The 24400-nt window shown below is 37.2% G+C and overlaps 3 protein-coding genes across 5 annotated transcripts; 2 read left to right on the plus strand and 1 right to left on the minus strand.

Moving 5' to 3' along the window:
• Positions 1-1163: 1163 nt before the first annotated feature.
• LOC147542184 (splicing factor U2af large subunit A-like) lies at positions 1164-11149 on the plus strand. 2 transcript variants are annotated; one of them, XM_086673378.1, is made up of 18 exons: positions 1164-1529; positions 3076-3248; positions 3376-3486; positions 4078-4145; positions 4739-4809; positions 4912-4956; positions 5063-5122; positions 5823-5883; positions 6034-6146; positions 6478-6593; positions 7251-7349; positions 7515-7590; positions 8585-8673; positions 8821-8881; positions 9427-9522; positions 9978-10059; positions 10266-10333; positions 10856-11149. In XM_086673378.1, exons 1-18 carry the CDS (start codon positions 1413-1415, stop codon positions 10991-10993), a joined length of 1644 nt encoding a protein of 547 aa, XP_086529504.1. In that variant the 5' UTR covers positions 1164-1412; the 3' UTR covers positions 10994-11149. The 2 variants fall into 2 exon arrangements, with proteins under 2 accessions (XP_086529504.1, XP_086529503.1); XM_086673377.1 differs by having other exon boundaries at positions 1168-1529; positions 8818-8881.
• Positions 11150-14746: 3597 nt separating this feature from the next.
• Positions 14747-18995, minus strand: LOC147542185 (DNA-directed RNA polymerase II subunit RPB7). Of its 2 annotated transcripts, XM_086673397.1 has the most exons (8): positions 18756-18944; positions 16816-16993; positions 16564-16729; positions 16421-16471; positions 16147-16212; positions 15985-16053; positions 15080-15156; positions 14747-14984 (listed from the first exon to the last, which is right to left on the minus strand). In XM_086673397.1, exons 2-7 carry the CDS (start codon positions 16929-16931, stop codon positions 15091-15093), a joined length of 534 nt encoding a protein of 177 aa, XP_086529523.1. In that variant the 5' UTR covers positions 16932-16993; positions 18756-18944; the 3' UTR covers positions 14747-14984; positions 15080-15090. The 2 variants fall into 2 exon arrangements, with proteins under 2 accessions (XP_086529523.1, XP_086529522.1); XM_086673396.1 differs by having other exon boundaries at positions 14747-15156; positions 18756-18995.
• Positions 18996-21363: 2368 nt separating this feature from the next.
• Positions 21364-23983, plus strand: LOC147542186 (polyphenol oxidase, chloroplastic-like). The gene is made up of 2 exons (XM_086637975.1): positions 21364-22765; positions 23322-23983. Exons 1-2 carry the CDS (start codon positions 21524-21526, stop codon positions 23847-23849), a joined length of 1770 nt encoding a protein of 589 aa, XP_086494101.1. The 5' UTR covers positions 21364-21523; the 3' UTR covers positions 23850-23983.
• The last annotated feature ends 417 nt before the right edge of the window (positions 23984-24400 follow it).

A 24400-nucleotide genomic window follows, 5' to 3' on the forward strand; every position in this document is an offset into this window, starting at 1 on the left:
GAAAATGAGAGATAAAACAGACGTAGAGGGAATGAGGAACCCTAGCCCTAGATACTTCAGATAGAAATTTCTCACTTTTTCTCAGTTCGATGGAAATCTTCTTTTGTTCATTCTCATTACAAAATTCAAAACTACCCATTTTCTTCTCGGTGACATAAAACAAATGACGTTCACTCACAGATAACGAAAAATCAAAGGTATTGCACAGATAGAAATTTCTCACTTTTTCTCAATTCGATGGAAATCTTCTTTTGTTCATTCTCATTACAAAATTCAAAACTACCCATTTTCTTCTCGGTGACATAAAACAAATGACGTTCACTCACAGATAACGAAAAATCAAAGGTATTGCACTTACAAGTGATGAAAAACAAGTACCATCGATTTAGAGATACAACTAGCAATATAAGTGCAAAAATCACTGTCAATATAAGTGCAAAAATCAGAACTCCCATTAGTATTACTAGGTTTCCGCCGCGTCTTACGGACGCGACAGGTACCTCTTGGCTAACGCCGTTAGATCACATTTAACTCTGATTTGTTTTTTTTACTGGAGTGAAGAAGAATAAGAAACTATATAAAAGACGTGAGAGAGAAAAGTGGTTTTGGTAGTTTGAACATAGATTGTAACCAATTTTGGGTTTTAAATTAATTAATGGCATTATTACCCTTCCGTTTTGAGTTTATTTACATAAAGAGAGATTTATACCAGCCGTCGGATGTGATCTCTATCAAGCTCCGAACAAAAATGAACGGTCAGACTTATCTAAAATAACTGACTGACCTGTTTATAACTGACTGACCTATTTCCCTAATGACCCCCTACTTTGTGACCAGCTTCCTGCCTAGCCCCCTACTTTACAGGAAGCTGGTCACAAAGTAGGGGGCCATATGGGCATTTCTTGTAAAGTAGGGGGGCTAGGCAGGAACCTGGTCACAAAGTAGAGGGCCATTAGGGAAATAACCCTTTATATATTAGATATAAAGAGGAATTTATACCAGCCTTCGGATGTGATCTATATCAAGTTCCCAACAAAAATGGACGGTCAGTCTTATCCGAAATAACTGACTGACCTGTTTTTATACTAGATAAGAAAGATAAGATAAGATGTTAGATATTAGATGTTAGAGTTTAAAACTCGGGGTTCCATGTAAGTTGGACAGAGAGAGATAGTCTCAAAATTTTCCATTTAGAAATTTAGGTCCCAAAGTTAAAGGTTGAGTCAGGTTTCGTACATTAAATTAGGGACTATAATACAATATTGTCCTTCTATGAAATAGAGAGAGTCCAGCAATTTTAACTTTCAGACCCTAACAATTTCGTTCCTATTCAATAATTTAAGATCAGGCTTCTTCTGCATTTCATAACTGAACCTAGGGTTAGGTTTTCCCCTTTTGGATTTTGAGCTGAGATGTCTAGTTACGAAGGTGGATATGAAGGTAATGGTGAAAGCCACAAAGGATCTGACCACGGAAGAGGTTCACCTCCTTACGATGCGTTCGAAGGTCGTGATACTCATGCCAATACTGTAAATTTCTCCCCTTAAGATTTTATTGTTTCAGACATTTACTTTTTTCTCCTGCATATTTGTGAAGATAATTTTGTTTTCCTTTTGAGATTTTAGAGTGAGAGAGAGGTAAATAATAGTAAAACTGATATTTTTTTTTTGTCATTTTTATAGTTTATCTTGTTATTAAATTTTTCATGGAACTGCAATAGATGCAAAATTTTGTTTTATCGAAAGAGGGGTTTGATATTTTCCCTTTAAAACCATAATTTTTCTATAGAAAGATGGCTCTACTTCAAAATTTTATCTGTGTTCAGGAAATTAATGATGCAATAAGAATGTTTGGTTTCTTGTATACCTTATTTCTGAAAGATGTAATTTTAACATTTTCTGCAACCATGAAGTTGCAATTCTGGGTTAAAACGATAATTGATAATGCGAACACATTTGAGAGAGACTATTTTTTTTTTTGTTTCGTTCATATTTGTTGGTAAAAACGTAAATGATGAAAAGTTCCCTTAATTTTATAATTGAGAAAGCGGTTGAATATGTTCATGGAATCATGGTTGCAAAGTATCAATCTTTGGGTATGTCATGTAGTGACATTATAAATGCAGGAGTAGTTTCTTGCATAACAAATACATTACCTAGTAATTATATTTAGTTATTTCCCATAAAAATATTGCTAAAGAAAGGAGATTATGATAATAGAAAATCCTGAATGTCTACTTCGTTTCTATAGTACGTAAACAATGCAAATACAAATTATACTAATTTCCAATGTTTATATGCAATCTGTTGTAACTTAGTCCACCCAGCCCATGAGGTCCTGGGGTCGAATCTTGGTGGAAGTAGTTTATCGTCAAGGTTTATCCATGTAATTAAGGCAATAAATAAAGGTAGGAATAGATAATACTTTCAGGCCCCCTAGGATGGTTTGAAGGGTCTTTACTCCATATTGTATTCATGATGTATCAAGGCCATGTAAGTGTTATGACTCTTAAAGTCCGATGTCCAAAAAAAAAATCTGTGGAACTTAACCATTGAAAACAAAGTGAGAGAAATTGGGGGAGGAGGCAAAACAAAGTTCAAAAAACTCCGAGTCTTCGTGTGGAATGTGAATTTCATGTATCTAGATGCTACATGCTAGAGAGAACCTCGGTTCCTACAATCCAGCCTTGCTAGATATGTTGGTAGAAGTGGTTCCTTGAGGTACTCAATCGTGGAGAGAGGTGAGAGAAATAGGGTAAGATGGCAGACCACAGTTCAGAAAACCCTGACACGTTCTAGTCGCTTGCTATATATAAATATAATTCTGCGTATATGGGAGATGCATCTTACTAAATACTAAGATTGAATATAAACTTGTCTAGAGGTGAGAGAAACATGGATATGTATCACAAACATAACAGAGAAAACTGTTCGAATCTTAGTAGGGATGCTACATCAGCGGAATTGGTCGATCATTATTTTGTAATTGATGCTTCTTACCCCCCCATAAAGTTGTACTTGGTATTTTGTGGTACATTATACCATCCAAAAGCAACTGACTAATTTTTTATGGCAGCAAAATTCTCGAGGATCAAATCATGAGAGGTCAAGAACTAAAGAAAGGGATAGAGATAGGGGAAAAGACCTGGAGCACCGTCACAGAGATCATAAAGATAGAGGTGGAAGGGAAGAAAGGGTAAGGGACAAATCTGATGACTATGATCGTCATCGTAGCCGTGATTATGACAGGTAAGGCGTGTTATGATTGAGAAGCTTGCTTATACTTTCCTAGTTTTACTATGATTTTCTCACTTATTAACTTCCGAGATATTTTGTTAAGGTCATTCAGTATTTCAGTCTTCTCTGTCTTGAATAGGCATCGTGACAATGATCGGGACAGGGATAGAAGACGCAGACACAGATCACGTTCACGTTCACCACATCGATCTAGGAAATCTAAATCACGTTCTCCTTCCCGTTCGAAAAGGTGTGCTGAAATTTTGTCTTCGTATGCATTAAATGGATAAGATATTACTCATTGAGGAGTATACTTGAAACTCGAGCTGTAAGACCATATTTTTTTATGTGCGGAGAGGGTTTTCCGTTCAACAGTGGAAATAGCAGATGCAATTGTTTTTTTGTGAGAAAGGTGTAAAGTGAAGTTAGATGATCTTCAAAGGAAGCACATTTACAACATATATTCAGCCAAATGCTTCATATTGTAGTTAGATAAGGATCCATACTTCAAGTTCTTCATTTTACATAAATCCCTATCCTTTCGAAAGCACTTAGGTTGTTAGAGTTATAAAAAGCCTTCGGTTCCACCGAAGAGGCTAGCAGATTTCAACTCTGTCTACTATTATGTTCCTCCAAAATAGATCTCTCGTGCAAAGCTTCTCTAGTCAGTAGTCACTTTATAGAAGAATAAAATCCAGTCAAGACTTTGAATCACCAAGGCCAGTTACTTCTCGCGAACATAAATATTGATTATATAGGGCAAGTGGCATCTTAACTTAGATATTGTTAAATTAAACTTTTAGTATTACTAACTGGCTATCCCTATCTTTTCTCTCTAAAGCAAGCGAGCAAGTGGTTTTGACATGGCACCACCGGAAGCTGCCATGCTGCCTGGCACTGCAGTTCCAGGTATGAAGTTATTCTCTGGTATCATAAACCGTTTTATCTGATAGAACTTGCCGGGTTAGTCTTTCACAAATCAAAGGCAGTGTCACTTTGTTGTCATTTGGATTTTAGAGTTGTTTCTGATTTAGTCTGCTATTTATTGTGCGATATTGCATTTACTTACGTGGCTTTATACTGAACTGAGCATAATTGTTGTGTTGTTGTCTGTTGTGTGGTTCTCTCTTTGTGATTTGTGTTAATCATTTGCGTAAGAAGGCAATGTTGGGCCACAATGTACTGTGATATTCTTCGGCGTGACCGTTGTAGATTTTATGTTCAACGGGGAAGCAATGCACCGATTGCTGGATCTTGTCAGCTTCAACCGGCAACTAATGCCATTTTGGTAGACTTATGAATATTTCTTCAACACCTGCAGTGATGGATTTCTTCTTTCTTTTACTTTTCAACCGCAAAATATTTAAGCTTTCAGTGCATTCTGAAATACTACAATGTTAAAACCAGGCTAGCTGTTTTTTATTGCTTTATTTGTAGTAGGGAGACATTCGTTATGTTGTGATTGTTTTTTACTAAGCATCGTTTCTTTCTGTATTTTGCAGGACAAGTACCGGGTGCTCCTCAGACAATGCCAGGAATGTTCCAGAACATGTTTCCTTTCGGGGCAGCACAGGTATTAATGCTCAGGAAGCTTTAGTTCACGTCTGACTTGCTTTATTCTAAGGATTTTGCACAGTTGTTAAACTTACGATGGTTATTTTAATGTGTGAATTAGTTGGGAGCTCTTCCAATGATGCCCGCCCAAGCCATGACTCAGCAGGTATGTTATTCAGTGATATATATTAAATTCGTTAGATATATGTTCTTTTCCGACCTCTTTTTTAAAATGCTTATCTGTCTGTTTTCTTTCTCTTTGTATATGGTAGGCAACAAGACATGCACGCCGAGTATATGTTGGTGGGCTTCCTCCTTTGGCAAATGAGCAGGTGTGTTCTGAAGTTATCATTAACATTTCCTAAAGATATGTTTATTCTTACTTTTTTTTTGGTAACAATCAAGGTTATTAGGGGCGAAAAGCGAGAAATGGGAATAGTCTAAAAATAGTAGGGTTGGAAGAGGCGGGGCATTGAGGGGATCAGGGGAGGGTCGGGGCCCATCCAGTATATGTACTATGGTCATATCACATTGAAACCTACTATAGTACGACTATGTAATGTACATTGTTTAATTCGTCAGTTAAATCAACTGATAAATGATGTATATATGCATACTTATTGGACTGATCAATCGCCTAAATTTATTATGACCTATCAAAAATGCGTTAAATAAAATGGCGGGAAAAAAGAAACGGATACACCCTTTTGAGTAGCCCTGTAGGTGAGGCATAAAAGCCGTTGCCTTTGACAACAGAAGTGACACTTGTACAGTTATATTCTGCAAGTCTCTACACTTTCGGATATTAAGATTTTGAGTGTAAACTACTACGTCTGAAACCTCTTGATTTGTATATCAATTTTCATTTGTACTCGAGTCTTTCATGAGTTTCTTCTGAACCTTCTATCAATTGTGGGCTGCAAAGTGCAACTTCTTGCTTGAATCTGATGCAACTGTTTTATGTATAATGTTTATTAATGTTCCTTTTGGCCCACATATCTGAATGGTGTTGTCCTTGTATCTCTGGAACAGACAATAGCGACATACTTTAGCCGTGTTATGACTGCTATTGGTGGAAATTCTGCTGGCCCAGGTTGGTTTAGTCTACTAGATTCCCTTACATCTCTCTCTCTCTCTCTCTCTCTCTCTCTCTCTCTCTCTCTCTCTCTCTCTCTCTCTCTCTCTCCCTCTCTCTCTTTACACGTTTGTCATTTGAAGAAGGGCTCATGTTCTGTACTTGCAGGTGATGCTGTAGTAAATGTCTACATTAATCATGAAAAGAAGTTTGCTTTTGTGGAGATGAGAACTGTAGAAGAAGCAAGTAACGCTATGGCATTGGATGGGATAATGTTTGAGGTGGAACCTTTTGAACTCATTTAAGTGTAGGACTGGTAAAGAGGAGAAATTCATTTACACTTAACCCCTTAAACTTTTTTAGACAAAAATTTCTTCACAATAAACCAGTAGATGACAAAGTTGGACTCTTGGTAAACCATCTGTATGTTTCAGAAACCTTAATGACTTAATCTCAGAGGAAGCCTCCGTGTATGCCCTCCCCTCTACAAGTGTATAAAATAGTAAAAATACTAGTTAATGTTTATAGCCATGTAACCTTAAGTACTTCGATAGAGTGTTCATTATACTTTGCGCTTGTAGTTTCTCATTTAGTTGTAATTTTTCAAAACAGGGGGTTTCTGTTAGGGTTCGAAGGCCTACAGACTACAACCCTTCATTGGCTGCAACACTTGGACCTAGCCAACCGAGCCCCCATCTCAACTTAGCTGCTGTTGGTCTTACACCTGGGTAAGTTTCAGTTTACAAAGGCAAATAGCTGTGGTAGTAGGTTAGAGATAAAAAGGTTGATACACTTCTTCCATGGTAAACACCACTAAGTTGATCTGACTTCGTGGTTACTCCACTAATATAGTAATACAGGCTTAGAATAAGTTGGCATCTACCAGCTGGCAGAGTCTTTTATTCGTGTAGTGTTTGTCTTTGTTCAAGTGTGCAGTTATCAGTGATAAGTAAGGGAATGTTTTTCATGTTGATCACGCACACTATTTCACTCTTTTTCACCGTTGCATATATTATTTTACTCTAAAATACTATCCTTCAGCGGATTATTTTCCTTTCATAGTATTCTTCAAAATTACTTTTAATCTTTTTCTTGCCTGGAGAAAAAAGTTTTTCTTATGGTTCTTGGCAAGAGCGAAATTCCGTGGTTCACATTTGAACTAACTTTATAGTTAACAGTTTTAACTTGGATTTCACTGGTTCATGCGAGTCAATTTGCGACCTTCAGCTGTTTGAAATGAGCTTTCGAGCCTGTAAAATACATCTTCCATAGTAACAAATTCTCACATCTCAGATGCAATTAGGTTTATCCTCTTGAATATTGAAGAACAGTACTTATTGGGCTTGACAATGTTTAAATTTTAGCTGATCCTGTATCCTTGACAGTGCACTTGGAGGAGTTGAGGGACCAGACCGTATATTTGTAGGTGGATTGCCATATTATTTCACAGATGCACAGATACGAGAGCTGCTGGAGTCCTTCGGGTATGATATATAACTGGATCCGTTATGCAAGTTAGAAACTCGTACTTATTTTACATAAGCTACCATAGTGAGTTTAATTTAGTTCTTTTAGTATATCCTGCCCGTAAGCTTAACCTGCACATGGATCATGAAATGACTCAGTTATATATTTGTTAACAATTGCAGAGCTCTGCGTGGATTTGACGTTGTTAAAGATAGAGATACAGGAAATTCAAAAGGTTATGGATTCTGTGTGTACCAGGTACATATGTGTGTGCTCTAGATTCCTAAGATTCATGTGGTTCCTTGTAAAAGTGGTTTCAAGTTGTCTCGCCCTTGGATTGTTATCTTTTGTTCTTTCTGTACTAGAAATTATTTAGGCGGCCATTTGTATGCCGTGAAATTGTGAATATGCGAAGTTATACATCGATGGTCTGTATAAGTGCCATCACCAGTTGTAGTTACTTGGCGGGAATTTTGCAAAGGGAACTCTTAAAAGCGTCCCCCATTCTAGTTAAAAGCACCCCCAACACCCCCGTTGACTTGTAAATCTGGTTTGATTGCCTTTGGTTTGAGGCGACCCAAATCCGGTGGACTCGGGCTGAAGTTTGTTATAAAATTCGGCCCAAGTGCACGGAATTTGAGTTGTACCCTGTAGAAAGTGCCCGGAACTTTTGAAATAGGTGGACTTGAGCTGATTTTCTCCGACTTTGAGTAAAAAAACTGGAAGTGCCTCTTTTAAGAGGGGGCACTTTTAACAATTTTTTGGAATTTGAGGGTACTTTTAACTGAGAGGCACTTTTAACAAGACTGGGAGGCACGGGCAACTTTAGAACTTCTCTTTAGTAAAAGGGTACGACTAATTGTAGTTCTAAATGCGACTATTCACACCCTCGATTGACAAACTTACAAAAACGACTACAAATTGCCTTATATGGTTGTACACTTGAGCCTAACGAGTAACGAGACAACACCAAACAATAACCTATGTGTACTTGGGTCATGAATATTTACATTCGCGGCCTCCAAATAGTACCTTAGCTGACCACTTTTATATTTTTATTTGACTCGACCTGATCCTGAATGAATCCAAGTTTCTGATTCGTAGTTGAAAGATCTGTTGCTTATTTGCTTAATTTTCTTACAAGTTCGCCATTTTATTTTTTTCTACTTCTTGCTTATGATCACTCAGGCGACGCCCTTTTCATATTGGATTTTTATCTATTATTATTAATCTGCATATCTATGGGTCTCAGGATCCAGCTGTGACAGATATTGCTTGTGCTGCTCTTAATGGCTTGAAAATGGGTGATAAGACTTTAACTGTTCGCCGTGCCACAGCTAGGTTCGTGTCTTTTTTCATGCGCTAGAGAACCATAGAGAGATGAACATCTTCGTATATCAGAACTATTAGCTCGTTTCTCTCACCATTTTCCCATCTTATCTTCCCCCCTAATCATCTACAAGACAATTTGGTTTTCTTTTATAGCAGTGGACAGGGGAAAGACCAGGAGAACATATTGCAACAGGCACAACAGCATATAGCAATACAGGTGATGCATCTCAAAGTTCCTTGAATTGACTCGTTCTCTCATCCTAAGCAGTACGACTCGGACTCGGACTCGGCTCGGCCAAGGGCCGAGTCCGAGTCAAGGGCCGAGTCACTCGGCCGAGTCGGCCGAGTCAGCCGAGTCAGCCGAGTCACTCTGAATATTATGAAGTTGTTAGTATATAAAATAATAACATGATAATACTTAATAAAATCAAGTTCAAACTTCAAAATTAAATTACTAGTAGAGTTAGGAAGAAGTAGAACTAAATAATCACTCTAGTAGACTCATACTCTAATAGTAATAACTAATAACTAGAATAAAAAAACTAGTAGACTTACTATAAAAATAAATAGAAATACAATCTCTACCGAGTCAGGCCCGAGTCAGCCGAGTCACTTGGGCTAACCCTAGACTCGGCTGACTCGGTGGGACTCGGCTCGGTGTACTGCCGAGTCCCGAGTCACTCGGCTGACTCGGCCGAGTCGTACTGCATAGCTCTCATCATCTCTTCTTCTTGACTGTCAAGGACATGTATTTGTATGCAGAAAATGGTTTTACAGGCCAGCGGTAATTTGCCTGGAGTTGGAATGGGAACTGGAGTTGGTTTCGAGGTTCCAACTAAAGTTGTCTGCCTGACTGAGGTATAGTCCTTGCTTTGTTTAGCTTCTGACAACTTGCCTATGGATAAATATGCAATTGGTCAGAATTTGAGTAAAAAACTGAAACTTTATTTCTTAAAAATGTTAGTTATTACAAATGATTCATTCACCTTTCATAGTTTAACGAAGATTCTGTTATAGAGAGAGAAGTCACTGAGAGTTAGAGAGAGAGAACAGGTTTAGTTTTCTGTTACATACAGACTCATTACACTTCTTTATTTTACCTATTAAGTCTTGAGATTGCACCAAGCTTACACCTTCGTCCAGCATCTCAGCTCAGCTTCTCTGACCTGATTTTCTTACATCCTTGGTGTCTGAATGCCTTTTAACCAACTTATTAATATTGCTTTTGAGTAAATTTGATTTTGGTAAATAAATTACTACAAAATTTGCTTGCATATATGATTCGTGCTTAACCTGATGGTTCTCGACAATAGGTGGTAAACCCTGACGAGCTGAGGGATGATGAAGAGTATAATGATATATTAGAGGATATGAGAGAAGAAGGCGGAAAATTTGGTAAGTACGATTTCTTTGTCATGAAAATTTGGTAAGTAAGATTTGTTGCTTACAACTTGTTACTGGTATTCTAGAAACTACATAAACATCAACCACAGGTCCTGCAGTTGTGTGCCCAAATGATAAATTTATCCTTGTCACGAAAAATCTCAAAATACTGATATGTTCTTTCACTAAATCTTTCCCATAACTCATTGATTGATCAGGAACCTTGGTAAATATTGTAATTCCTCGCCCAAATGCAAATGGAGAGTGGACCTCAGGAGTCGGAAAGGTGATTTGATCTTCTACTGCCTCTAATTTATTTTCTACTCCCTTTTCAGGATTTTTTTTTTCTTTTCCACTTCTTTTTCTTGCTTCGTTACTATAGGATCAGTTCATTTCATAAAAAAATACTATAGGATCAGTTCAGTTTGACTTTCCTAGAATTTCGGGATCTTACACCAAATTGCATATTGAACACATGCTCGGCCTTCAACATGGTCTGGATGCTAATTGTAGTCTCCAAGCAATTTCTTGTTTAAAATGAAATCATGACAGTCCTGCAATTCCCGATCCCTTAATGTTTCTCTGAGCTGGAGTGGATGGCACCTAACTAGTTGGCTCGGAACTTGGTTGCAACTCAACCGGTCCAGGCCCAACCCAAGTCTATAGAGAGTCAGAAATGAAGAGAACATGAATAAATTTTATACAGCTTCCTCCGAATAGATTATTCTTCCGATTAAGCCTAAATCATCCCTTGGTTAACATACTGCTTCATGTATTTTGAGTGTTTATGAGGTTTCATCGATTTCAGGTGTTCTTGGAGTATGCAGACAATGTTGGTTCTGCCAAAGCAAAAGCTGCACTTAACGGTAGGAAATTTGGAGGAAATGATGTTACTGCTGTCTATTACCCGGAAGACAAATATGCTATTAGAGACTATGGGGCGTGAACAGTTCTACTGTCGCCCCTATCTTTTTGTTCTCATTAAACATTTTGTATAGTAATAATTGCCTTGGTATTGTCTAAATTAAATGCTTAATGGATATTTTCCTAGAGAACCCTAATTTTTCATCTACATAGAAATGTATTGCAGAATGTTGTTTCCCACGTTCTCCAACCTTTTTTTTTTGGAAATTCAGAAGACACAAGCTACATGATTTTGGGGAGGTGGTTTCATTCTGTTTATTAGAGAATCAGCAGACATTTCCCAATTTATATCGTATAGCCCAGTAGTACTACAAACTCGGCTCTTGTGAGTTTCAAAATCTTACTTGCATCACAGAGCACGCGAACTAGGGCTTCAGTAAGGAGTTTGGTTCAACAATAATATCTAACCGAAGAGAAAAATTAGATTGAAATGGTGATGTCGAGAAGTGGTATTCTCAGTTATCTTTTTGATTGATCGAGAACTACGACCAGGAATTGAATTTCCTTGTGTGATCAATGAAACAAAACTTGCAAAAAAAACAAAACATCTGATATTCAAGTCAGTGAGGTGTTTTTTGTAGTTTAAGGAACGAACTCAAAGTCCGAGTTAAGAGCTGGACCCCCAATCCTCTTTTAGGCCCAATCTGATAAGTTATATGGCTGATCTGCAGTGATGTTTGGTTGAGATGACGCGGTGGTAGGCATCGGCCATAATGAGAGCCACATGTCAACAAACCGCGGAGGATACCATAATGAGAGCCACATGTCAACAACCGCGGAGGATACCATAATGAGAGCCACATGTCAACAAATCTTCTGACATACAACAGTTTGTGTATGAAAGTAGATCGTTGGCGCTTTTTGGCCTTATGTCACATTGTTCGGTTCAGGCTGTTCGTAGCTCGGGAGAACTGAGCTCATCCCAAATGTTCTGTCTCCTCTGAGCCTCTAACTTCTTCAGGGCCCTGGTCGGGTAAACATTATCTCTGATCCACTTTTGTATGTCTCGAGAGGGAATGGGGCTCAAGGTGCCGAGCCGATTTACAGAGATCACCCTTATTGTCCCAAGACTCAGGGCAGTCTCAATGCAGAGTACCAAAGTTGACTTGGTTTTTCCTCTTGGATTGCATCTAAGTTAGAACCGGCAGGGTTCAAAACGCCTAAAAGGCTCATGCCAACCGCCCATGTCAGGCTCAGCTGACAAGGTTCCGTTTTATCTCTTTTTCTTTTGTTAATGTTATCTGTAAGACTGTACTCTCATACCCAATGGTAAAGCTAGGATTTCAATCTAGGTAAGGTTTACATAAGTAATATTTGGGTTTTAAATTTGTACTAAGAAGGCATCAGTGCATGCAAATGATAAAAAATGTGTTCTATTCAATGACATTGCTTCATACGGTGAGAGAAAAGGATGAAGTAAAAAATGTATTATTAACAAAAAAAATATTGAAGTACAACAGAATAAACGCCCAAAAAAGAAGCCTGAATACAATTGAGTGTCAAAATAGCAGTCGGTTACAAATTATGAGTAAAATCAGGACTTCTTTAGAAATGAGGATAAAAAAAATTTAGGTGAACCGCACCCCTGACCTAATTAGCACAAGGAACAACTTCTACCAGCCAGGACAACTCCCTCAAGTAGTAGGAGCTTGGTCCATAACTATTAGGAGTTTGGTCATAAATCCTATAGTCTAAGTTAGTCTTCGTATAGTTCCGCCCCATGTTCATACCCTATGTTCAATGAATATTTTCTTTTCATATAGACGTATAAATTTTATTTTCAAGTAAATCTAAAGAGAAAACAATCAGTAAACTTTTTAGTTTTTAATATAAATCTCTAATTTTTTTTTCTTTACATGTCTCTTGCATGTAGGTAGATGTGTAACTCTCTCACTCTTTTACACACTCTCTCTCTTTCTTTTTTGTAAACGTCAGCGTACTTTAAGGGAGATGCCTCCATGTCTCGAACCCTTGACTTATAGCGCGGAAACCAACTTGGCAATCACTCCAACCGAAGGTTGTTTTTTTTTTTTTTGGAAGTCGACTACGATCTACGTATGTCGTTACATTTGGGATTGATACATCAAAGATGTGATACGCTCAATAACTGCCTACTCAAACTGAAACGAGACCGGGCCTATAGCCCAACAAGACAATGGCCTAAAGCCCAACTACATTATTTACACCCTAATAATCCCAAATCAAATAACCAAAGATTCCACCTTCTCTGGGATTCGAACCTGAGACCTCCAGGGATTTCTGGAGTTTATGTCAACACCTTGGAACCACTTGGGCTACCAACTGTTGACCCAACCGAAGGTTGTTAACCTTCCCTCTCTTTGTATCTCCCCCCTCTCCCTTTGTAGCTCTAGGTCTCTCTATCTTTGTATCTCCATTTCGCTCGCTTTGAAAACAAAAATACTTTAGGGAATAAGTGAACTTTTAGTTTGGAGTTGAAGTTCATGACGATTGTTATCTGTCCATAAAAAGATTAAGCCACCGTTTTGGGGAAAGCGAAAAAGTTTTCGGGGAAGACGGTGGAAAACTCAAAACCTATCCCCCAAACACAACTTTGAGTTTGCCGGAAGAAAGTTGCCGGCCGGAGTTAAGCTAACGGCCGGCGATACTTTTTGCCTGTTTGCTCTTCTATTTTTTTCTTCTCTCTCTCTCCTCTTTCTCTCCCTCCTCTCTCTTTCTCCCTCTCCTCTGTCTCTCTCCCTCCTCTCTCTTTCTCTCTTAAGTCTGGCAAAGGGGAGAGCCCTTCGCCGGGACTTAAGAGAGAAAGAGAGAGAAGGAGGGAGAGAGAAAGCGGAAAGAGAAAAGAGAGAAGGAAAGAGAGAGAAAAAGAGGAGATGGTCAGTTTGAAGGTGGAGTTAGTCGGTATTAATGGTGGAGGTCGTCGGAGTATTGTTGAAGTCGCCGCAATTGATGTTGGTTGGAAGGAAGACATCCGGTTTTCATATTTCCCCAAAACATCCGGTTTGTAGTTGACACTGTCTAAATAGGCTTTTGTTATCAGAGTGGTCGACTACTTCTTTTTGGCTTTCAAGGAGCATTCCTCTTCAGACAACATTATTTGTCAGTGCTGTTATTTTCTACATCTTCTTTCTGTTGTTACTTCAAACTCGGCTTTTTATACCGTGGCACGACAGAGGGAGTGTCTCATATACATGCAACTCGAAAACAACTTTCGTCTCTCATCTAACAAAACCAACCCGATATTATTTTTCTTACATAAACCAATATTACATCTGCCAGTTTCATTCAGACCATAGACTTGCAACTAAACAAATAATTCTTCTACAGATGCTTACAAACTCATGGTAAATAACTACGTATGAGGTCTCCTCTATGTACAATTATTTGATCAATTAGAATAATGCATCTAACTTTGCTACAGTTGAGTTGAACTTTACATATTATTTCTCGCATTGCTTTATTTTTATTAAAATGTTGAACTAAAGCACCCCCAATTAAAAGTCTTATTGGTACATACATCGGTAACAAAGATGAAATGTGACTCGTGCAACCAGATTTATACTATTGAACATGCGCCTATCTATTGATCCACTACTTGCTATCAGATTGGATTATAAGTTGGAAGGATTCAACCCTTGGTTGGAGTGGCAAGAGGTATAATCTTCCACCTTAAAGGTCAAGGGTTCGAGGCACACGCTAAACAATCCAAAAACAAAAAAAAAAGAGTTGGAAGGATTCAATCTCTTCTAACCACGAAAACCCTAAAAGTAAGGATTTTACTGGCAAAATTAAGGCATTTAAACTAAATTCCATTTCATTAACACTCATTCACCAACATACAGATCAAAGGGATGCCCTGATTAACTTATGTATTATCCATTTATCTTTACCACATAAATACCTAAAGTGAAGAGTTTAAGATTATCACATATTCTCTATCCTCAATAGATAGAATCTGCTACTTCATTACTTAATGGTGAGGGGTAGGAAAGAACCATTAGATTGCTCCCCAAAAAGTGATTGTAAAGATTAGCCTGAAACATTACGAGACATGAGTTAGCAAGTAGCAGCGGCAACAACTCTCGGAGCAGATATTAGTGGTGGTTTAAGAAAACTTGGATGTTCTAACCATTGATTGGACTAAGAAGCAGCACCCGGATCGTTGATGACACCCAAGAAATCGTCTTTTATGGTTCCAATACAGAACTGGAGACCCATCAATCAAAAGGAGAGTAGAGTATTAGTAAGATGAATATGATGCTCATATAAAAATGAGGAGAACGTATTCTGCAGCATGCATTTCGATCAAGTAAAACCGAAGATTATTCTGTTATTATGTCAAATATGACAACTATGCACAGATAAAGAAACTAAAACCAACAGATAAGAGTAACAGCAGTCTGAATCTGAGTATCATTACAGAGGTAGACAAACACTGGTTAGATAATAGAATACTGGACCCATGTAAAAAAGAAACCCACTTTAATATGATAAACTGATAGTCGAGCCTCTTTCTTGAGTAGCAAAATACTATGCTTAATAAATGTATAGATGAAAACTTTTTTCAGTTTGAACTATTTGAGAAGATAAATATCAAGTAAATAGAAAAAAAAAACAGATTTGGATTATAAAAGGACATATTACGTGAACTCCATTCAGAAGCGGATGCAGATAACTCATGGGAAGGGAGAACTTGGACATAAAACAAGTCTTTCCTATGTTTTAACTTTTAAAATTTAAACCCTACTAGTATAAATAAAAATCAAGTAGATAAAAAATTTCATTGTTTTAACTTTTTAACCACTTTCTACCAGAAGTAAATTACTTTCATGAGACAGTCACTGTTCGCACATCCCGATTTCATAATCAGACGTGCCAAAAATGAGTTATCCAAATCAAGGAGGCAATATATAAAAAGATATTGTGGATAGCTACTTCAAGAATAGCAAGAAACTACAAGTCCTGTGTCACAAATCAACAATGTAAGAACTTAAAATTGAGAAAACTAAAAGTTTGTAGGACACTAGGACTTACTATTTCTGTAGCATCAACTCGAGTTCCAATTATCTTTAACCGCACTTCACTTTCTTTTTGAATCTTCACCTACAAGAAGTGAACCATAATCTTTATAAACTACCCATCAAATAAATGATGAATACACTTCGTGCTAAAATATGCTCGAAAGTAATAACTTACAGATCCATCTGAAGTTGTATAATTTGGTATATCTCCAGATTGGAACTCCATATCGTCCGGTATGAGCTACGAACAGGAAAACAATTGATATAAATTGGTGACTCCCCATCATTCAAATCTTACAGTTTTTCTTATTATTTCAATTTTTCAGAGATAATCGAGTTTTTTAAGGAACATCCTAGGTTTGCTTCCCCTTTACAATCCAATAGACCACAATTAACAAATGTGATATGAGTTTCTGAAAATCCATAACTTTAATCCAGAAAATACTCACATGGTTGGATACAAAAATCTGAACAGGCCCAGCTTCAGCAAAAAACCCCATCTGAAAGTAATCAAAGTATAAGAGCAGTAAGATAATTGATTAGATTAAAGAGAGAACACACTGAACTTCCGGAGTCCAGGCGAAGAACAAACCTTATTAACCATGGTTACGACAGCTTCAAGAATCTCTCCTTTAAAAGGTCGGAAAACAACACACTGATACTTGACAGGGAAAGTCACAAATCCTGTTCCGTCACGAATCAGCCCTTTCCCAATACTATCCACACCTGTGATCGCCACTACGAATCCGTGTAGGCCACTGCAAAAGGAAAAACAAACTATAACTTAAGTATGTGTATATGCACACATGAGTTAATAGAAGGTAATGACAACGAGATGCGTAACCTGCAAGTTCCCTCGACATCTTTCATGAGTTTTGCGACTAGCTTGTCACGTAGGTTCGGCCCAAAGTGGCGAGGGTGCAGTTGCATATTTCTTTCAAGCACTATATGGAAAAACATCTTAACTAGCTTTCTTTGGTGCACCTTCAAACTCCTTTTGATGTTTCTTTAGAGTGAAGGAACTGAGAGAAAAGAGAAGATGCAACTAAATTACTGAAATTGTAGTAATGAACCACAAATTTCTTCCTCAACATTAAAGAAGCTAGAAATCGACAATTTTAACAAGCCTATTTTATGACCATTGTTCTTTTACTAATTTCAACCTTAACGGCTTAGCCCCAACAAAAACTGATGGTAGTTGCTCACGAAAAATACTTTCAGAATCCCAACATAAAAGGAGTTTTGCATACCCGAACACAATATTTGATAATATCATATTATAATGTTTCATTCATACACAACTTATATCAAATACAGTAGTTAAGATGTGAAATTAAGATGATATCAATTGAAGCCCTAAAATCAAGACTAGATTAACATACAGCTTCCAAAGATTTTGATCTCATTGTATAATAAGTAGTGACTAGTAGCAGAGTACCTTCTACGAATCTACAACCTTTCGTTTGAGAGAGAAAAAGCGAGAACCTCTGTGGTTAACAAACAATGGAGTTCTACTTCGAAGGAGATAGAGAGAGAAGAAGAGGTCAGACTCAGGGTCGGAGCTAGGATTTCAACTTAGACGAGACTAAGCTTTAACTCCACGGGATCCAATTTTTTCAACGAAAAGTCACTATAAGTAGGTTTCTATCTATGATTCATGTATTACATGTAAAAGTGTTTTTTGAAGGTAATTTTTAGTGATAAACAATAATTCTTAACGATGCATCTCACAATTATGTAAATTAAGTCCATAATGTTGTGACTGACATATGAAAACAATCATCTCTTGAACACTGGGACCTCGTGGATAGAATTTCTTGTTTCAGTGCAAACAACGTGAATCTTAAATGGCCTATATTCATCTACCGGATCCAAAGTTGAACTAACAATAAGAAAGTAAGAATCATATCCATCAACCGGCAAATGAACATTCGACTACTTAACAGAACTTGAACTTATCAAAGATTTTTAACTTATAAGAAAGTAAGAGTCATAATTTATAAGTCCTAAGCATTAAAAATCAGGGCCTAGGCCCGCATAGGCGCCAATTTTATCCTAATCGCTACATAGCCAATCTACTAGGGCTCTTAGCCTTAGTCGATTTGGGAAGCTGACTTAGTCAGTGCCCGAAAGCCACCTAGCACTGAAACTGCTGGGCGCCGACTAAGTCGGTTCGGGTTCAACATCTCTAATTTTTTTTTTTCCAAAATCGACTTTCTCTAAGATCTAGGGTTTTTTACCTCACCCTCTCTGCCCCTTCTTCACTTATGAAGGTTTCAACTTTCAACCTCCATTACCACTTGCTTGTAAGTTTTTCTCAATAACTCTTTCGCTTCTTTCTCTAACTTGTTTTCTTTCTCTCTTTATCTCGTTCTTCCTCTCTCTCTAGTCTGGTTGTTTCTATGCCTAGTTGTCTACTATTATGATTTGATTTCTTTGTTGTTCTTCTTCTTTATATCTTTTTAATCCCATTCATTTTCATTCAACTTTCTGATTTTAAGGTTTACTAACTCAAATTTCTTATCCTGGCATAATTCATAATCAATTAAAGTCTTTAATTTGAAATTTCTAACCTTCAGCTGGTCTGCAACCTAAAACTCAAAATAGGAATTCTCAAAGAGACTCATCAATTTCATGATGAATTTCTTAAAAGGGACAGAAAAAATTGTATCTAAAACCCTAGGAATAAGGATCAATAATCTCTATGAGATAGAACATTCAGATTTTAGGACCTCTTACAAATTAGACATCGAAGTGGTTAAAATCTAAGTATGGAGAACTCACCACAAATCTGAGTATCCCAAACGTTGGAGTGTTCAAAAATTGAAAGTTCAACAAACAGAATCCTTGAGAGAAAAAGTGGAGACTTAAGAAGATAAACCCTAGAACTGGTTGCTCTCGGCTCCTCTTTGTAAAATTACTCAGTCTGATGGAGAGAGAGACGATAGATAGGGTCTCCCTCGTTTCAATTTCTAATTTTAAGCACAGGAAAAAATTGTTGTTACCATCCGGGGATGAGATTGACTAAGTCAATCTCCTTTGACCCCAAATATCTATGGGCACCCCGGCACGGATCGATCCATCCGAAACCCAAAGCAACACTTCGGACTTGGATCAGTCATAGAGGTTTCAGACTGGTCTAGTCCGAGCCCTTGTTTTGGGTTTCGGACTAGCCAGTCGGAAACTTTGCTTATAGTTTTGTTCTAATAAATGGCAACTTGTAGTTTTGTTTATTGAGTTGAGCCAGCTAATTACTAAGAACTAATAGTCTTGTTTTTCGGGTTGGGCCGACCCAATAGTTCCACGCTCTGCTAGTTCATGGGCATGGTCAGGACAACCCCGTTTTGGACTTAACGGATCCGATTCGTGAAACAAACAAGTTTGTGCAGCTAGGGACCGGTCATGTTTGTGGAGGGGGCCATGTGAGGGGTCCCTCTCCTCTTTGATTAACAGATGAATGAATCTTTCTAGCTCCCCAACCTTCTTCTTCTTCTGAGACATTTCTGTATCTTCCTCTCCTAGATTAACAAAAGAAAGAGCTGGAGATCTGCCTCTCTTCTACAATCAACAAAAGAGAGAGACATAGATTTATCTCTCTTCCGTTCACTTGAATGCTTCTTCCTTAGAATTCTCTAGGCACACTAGAATATTTTTGAGAAGCCAATATTTTATTCCAGAAATATTTACCAACCGTAAAGAAAATAATACTTCATACAATATAGGAAGAGCTCATATAATACTGGCTAAAGTCGGTTTTCATAAACATATATATGTATATGTATACACACTCATTGGTGGAGTTAGAAACTTCACATAAGATCTAAAAAGTATTTTCAATAGCGGTTGGCAACTTAGAAATAAAAGAAAAAGAATCTTTAATTAAGCGTTTACGTTACACAAAGAAGTAACACACGCTGTAATAGGTGGGGGTCAAACTTTTTTGTTGTTGGGGGTCAAACATGAATTAACAAAAAGAAATAAAGGGCCAAAATATATTCGACGAGCAGTAATGGGCAAAAATGGGAGTCAAAGTAAAATATAACATAAAATAAGGATAAAAAAAAAATCTCCAAAACTAAAAGAAAAAAACTCGAGGCCATGGAGAGGGAATCGATTATGTGACAACAGAAACGCAAAGGAACAAGAGAAGCGGCTGGCTTAATATTCTTTTGTGTGAAAGATTTAATTAACAGTAGTGATATAGCCACAAGAAATTTAGGCCAATTTGGGTCAAAAAAACAAAATCAACCGCTTGGACTTTTTTGATTTGATCGACAAATCTAAAGAGAATTGATCCTGAAATCACAGTCGTTCATTTCCTATTCTCTCTGGAATCAGTTTTGAATATAGGTGGACTTATCAATTATCATTTTTGTTAATTAACTTCAATCAAAATTCAAATTTCCATCCTTGGCTTGAGCCAACGGCACAGGGCAAATGACACAACACATGTAGTTCCACCCTTGGTGGTTTCCCATTGTAACCTAGCTAAAACCAAAACTATTGAAAGGTCTCTTTATAGCAAAAATAAGTATCTTTAAACCCATCTCTTACTAACCCTTTGTAGTTTTTCGTTGTTAAATTTTCATCTAACTTTAGTTGAAATATCCATTTCGATCATTTGTTCTCCTTTGTAGTTTTCCAAAAGTCAGTAGTTTTAAAAACAAAGTAAGGTTGTCAACTTGGAAATGATTTGTTTAGATCCGTGGAGAAGAAAGATAAATGGACAAAGATTGCTATTAATGTTAATCATCAAATTGTATACGTTACTATATACCCAATTAGAGTAATACCTTATACTTTTTTTTTGTTGAACTAAGTAATACCTTATACTTGACTTTCTAACAAATACTTTTCTTCTTCAATGAAATTTTGATAAATGGATTGAATTTATTGTTGGTTGATTGCTATGTTAAAGTAGATAGATAATAAAAGGTGTAATACCCCTACTCATAAGAAAAACAAAAATGATTGGGACTTCACCGTGTACGTTCAAACATACTTCATTACTGAGGTGGCTAATAAAACAAGAGGTACACTATGAAAAAAACTAAAATACCTCTTGTCCTATTAGAGAGAGTACGCAAGGGAGTGCACGGAGGAGCCCCCTATCAAGTAAATATTTGTTTTGGTAGAGCAGTAATATGTGTTGTTTTTCACGACGTTGAGGTTTAGTTCTATTGTAAGTGAACTAATTGAAAAGAAAAACATTTTTAAAGCTTAGGTTACTTGAAAGATACAAATTTCTAAACTAAGCTCTGCCTTTTAGTTAAATCAATCTATTTTCATATTTAACTTTAAAACTGAAAGCTCATAGCCCCCTCCCTACCTATAGAAGACTAATTTACTAAAAGAGATTATTGTTTTGAATTCTAATTTCAAAATTGAAAGTGACCTATTTGAGTGAAAATCTATATGAAAAGAGGTAATCATGAGTTCAGGAAAAAAGAGAGTCCCACTAAACAAAATGTATACTTGCATTAAATTAACTATAAATAGCTTATTACCATACCATCATCTTCTTCAATATTCAAGTTCAAACCTAAACAACCATGGCTTCTTTTTCTTCAACAAATTCCACAACAACCATTAAAACTTCATTAGTATCGTCTACGCGCCCTTTCTTGCACAAGAAAACACAAATCTCTGTCATTAGAAATCCTAAATATCGACGTTTTAATAGTAGAATTACATTTGATAATAGAAATAATGATGATCAAAAGATGGAATTCTCCATGAATGAAGAAAGAAGAAGGTTAATTATTGATAGGAGAAACATGCTTATAGGATTAGGTAGTGCTAGTTTATATGGTGTAACTAGTACTTCTAATCCTGCCATGGCAGATCCTATAATGCCACCAGATATATCAAAATGTGGTGCAGCAGATCTTCCGGTTGGCGCGGAACCAACAAATTGTTGTCCACCATTAACTAATCGTCAAATAATTGATTTCAAACCACCCTCTTCTTATACTCCTCTTCGCATTCGTCACTCTGCTCACTTAGTCGACGATGATTATATAGCTAAGTACACAAAAGCTTATGAACTAATGAGAGCTTTACCCGATGAAGATCCTCGTAGTTTCAAACAACAAGCTAGTGTTCATTGTGCTTATTGTGATGGTGCTTATGATCAAGTTGGTTTCACTAACTTAGAAATTCAAGTTCATAATTCTTGGTTATTCTTCCCTTTTCACAGATACTATCTTTACTTTCATGAGAAAATCTTGGGCAGTTTAATTAATGATCCTACTTTTGCCCTACCTTTTTGGAACTATGATTCTCCTGCTGGTATGACAATGCCTAGTATGTATACAAACCCTAATTCTTCTCTATACAATGAACTTCGCGACGCTGCACACCAACCACCAACTCTAATCGATCTCGATTACAATTTAGTCGACCCGAACTATACAAAAGAAGAGCAGTACACACATAACCTAACGATAATGTATCGTCAAATGGTTTCCAATGGAAAAACTGCAGAACTTTTTCTTGGAACTCCTTATAGGGCTGGAGGGGAACCAAATCCAGGTCCAGGATCGCTCGAGAATGTACCACATGGTCCAGTGCACCTATGGAGTGGTGATAGAACACAACCTAATATCGAAGACATGGGAAATTTCTATTCTGCAGGTAGGGATCCGATTTTCTTTGCTCATCATGCTAATATTGACAGGTTATGGACGTTATGGAAAGGACTGGGAGGGAAACGAAAGGACTTTAGTGATCCAGATTGGTTGAATTCTGGTTTTCTTTTCTATGACGAGAATGCGCAGCTTGTAAGAGTGAAGGTCTCTCTCTGAATATGGACTGTTTTTTCTAACTATTTTTACGCATTCCTACGTTTTACGTACACTCTGTTTGCACCTATGTATATATATATATATATATATATATATATATATATATATATATATATATCGATGTAGGTCTTGCGAGAATAGTCTCACGTGGGAAAATAGTACTCTTGCAACCGGGACAACAGTATCTAGGTCTTCTTCACTCATTATCAATTGCTTCTGAATGTTTTCTTTGGAAGCTGGAGAAGGTTTTAAGTTAGAAGTCCAACTTAGTAACTTTATCTAGGCTTACACGTGATAGGCCTAACAACCATACGCAGCCAACGTCACTTGAAAAGAATACATATCTGAGACTCAAAGAGTGCCAAACGTGAGGGTTTGGTCCTGTTGGGAGCCAAGCCTACGCAAAATGCTTTGCATGCCACAAGCCACTGCACATTAGCTAGCCTAGTTTCTGGGAACTCCCCGAAAAGTTGTAGGACCATCACAATATTCAATATCAAACTACATACATCTGATCTAACAAAAGCTCTTAAAATGCAAACAGGTCAAGGACAGTCTTAACCAGGAAGCTTTTGGGTATGCATATCAAGATGTTGATATTCCATGGCTGAACAAAAAGCCTTTATCTCCTAAAACACCAGCAAACAAGAAACCAACAAGTGACACCGCTGGCTTCCCTCAATCAATAAGTTCAGCAGTAAGTGTGATGGTCAAGAGACCAAAGAAATCAAGAAGTAAGAAAGAGAAGGAAGCTGAAGAGGAGATACTTGTAATTGATGGAATAGAGTTAGAGGGAGATAATTTTGTTAAGTTTGATGTCCTCATCAATGGAGAAGAAGGAGAAGAAATTAGTCCCGACCGAAGTGAGTTTGCAGGAAGTTATGTAAATGTACCTCATAAACATGGAAATAATAAAGTGATGAAGTTGAAAACTTGTTTAAAGCTTGGGATAACTGACTTGCTTGAAGATTTGGAGTGCGAAGATGATGATGAAGTTATGGTTACTTTAGTACCAAGACATGGGACTGATGCAGTTACAGTTGATGGAATAAAGATTGTGTTTGGATCTTGAACTAATCAAATATTTTAGTTTAGTCATATCATATTCACAAATATTTTTATATTTTCTCATGATAGAAAACTAAAACTATATCAACTTGCTTATATACAAGTGAATACAACCTAGTTCTTTTTTGTTGCAATATACAACCTAGTTGACTACCTCCACTTCATTTGTCTTTGGCTCTTCAACAGACTTCTCTCACGAGCCGATCTAGACTTATATTCTGTACACTAGTCCGATCTAGACTTATATTTTTGACTGTTTTGTAGTGTAGATTATACGGGGGTGTTTTAACTTTTAGTGCTGAACCTATAATGTCTAGATGGGCTTATAAGAACTCGAGAAACAGTCGACATTCTTTCAGATAAAGGTCCGCAAATGAATTTGGCACAAGGGAATTTCCTTTGAAAGTCCCACTCCTCCTTTGAGCTATCATTCATGAATTTGTTCCTGCAATGGATAGGCTTACAAAGAAGAGGATTATCTGCCCCAAATAGATGCTCCCTTTGCGAGATGAATTGGGTAACTTCAACTCATCTTTTCCTCGAGTATCCCTTTAG

This window comes from Eschscholzia californica, unplaced genomic scaffold (genome assembly GCF_041429995.1).
Source record: "Eschscholzia californica isolate CP2 unplaced genomic scaffold, dmEscCali1.0.p SCAF_4, whole genome shotgun sequence".
NCBI lineage: Eukaryota > Viridiplantae > Streptophyta > Magnoliopsida > Ranunculales > Papaveraceae > Eschscholzia > Eschscholzia californica.

Coding starts and splice junctions, on each gene's coding strand:
- LOC147542186 (XM_086637975.1), top strand. CDS start 21,524: ATGGCTTCTTTTTCTTCAACAAATTCCACAACAACCATTAAAACTTCA. Junction 22,766..23,321: donor CGCAGCTTGTAAGAGTGAAG/GTCTCTCTCTGA, acceptor AAATGCAAACAG/GTCAAGGACAGTCTTAACCA.
- LOC147542185 (XM_086673396.1), bottom strand. CDS start 16,931: ATGTTTTTCCATATAGTGCTTGAAAGAAATATGCAACTGCACCCTCGC. Junction 16,472..16,563: donor TCGTAACCATGGTTAATAAG/GTTTGTTCTTCG, acceptor GATTACTTTCAG/ATGGGGTTTTTTGCTGAAGC. Junction 16,054..16,146: donor ATACAACTTCAGATGGATCT/GTAAGTTATTAC, acceptor CACTTCTTGTAG/GTGAAGATTCAAAAAGAAAG.
- LOC147542184 (XM_086673377.1), top strand. CDS start 1,413: ATGTCTAGTTACGAAGGTGGATATGAAGGTAATGGTGAAAGCCACAAA. Junction 4,810..4,911: donor TTCCTTTCGGGGCAGCACAG/GTATTAATGCTC, acceptor TGTGTGAATTAG/TTGGGAGCTCTTCCAATGAT. Junction 7,591..8,584: donor ATGGATTCTGTGTGTACCAG/GTACATATGTGT, acceptor TATGGGTCTCAG/GATCCAGCTGTGACAGATAT.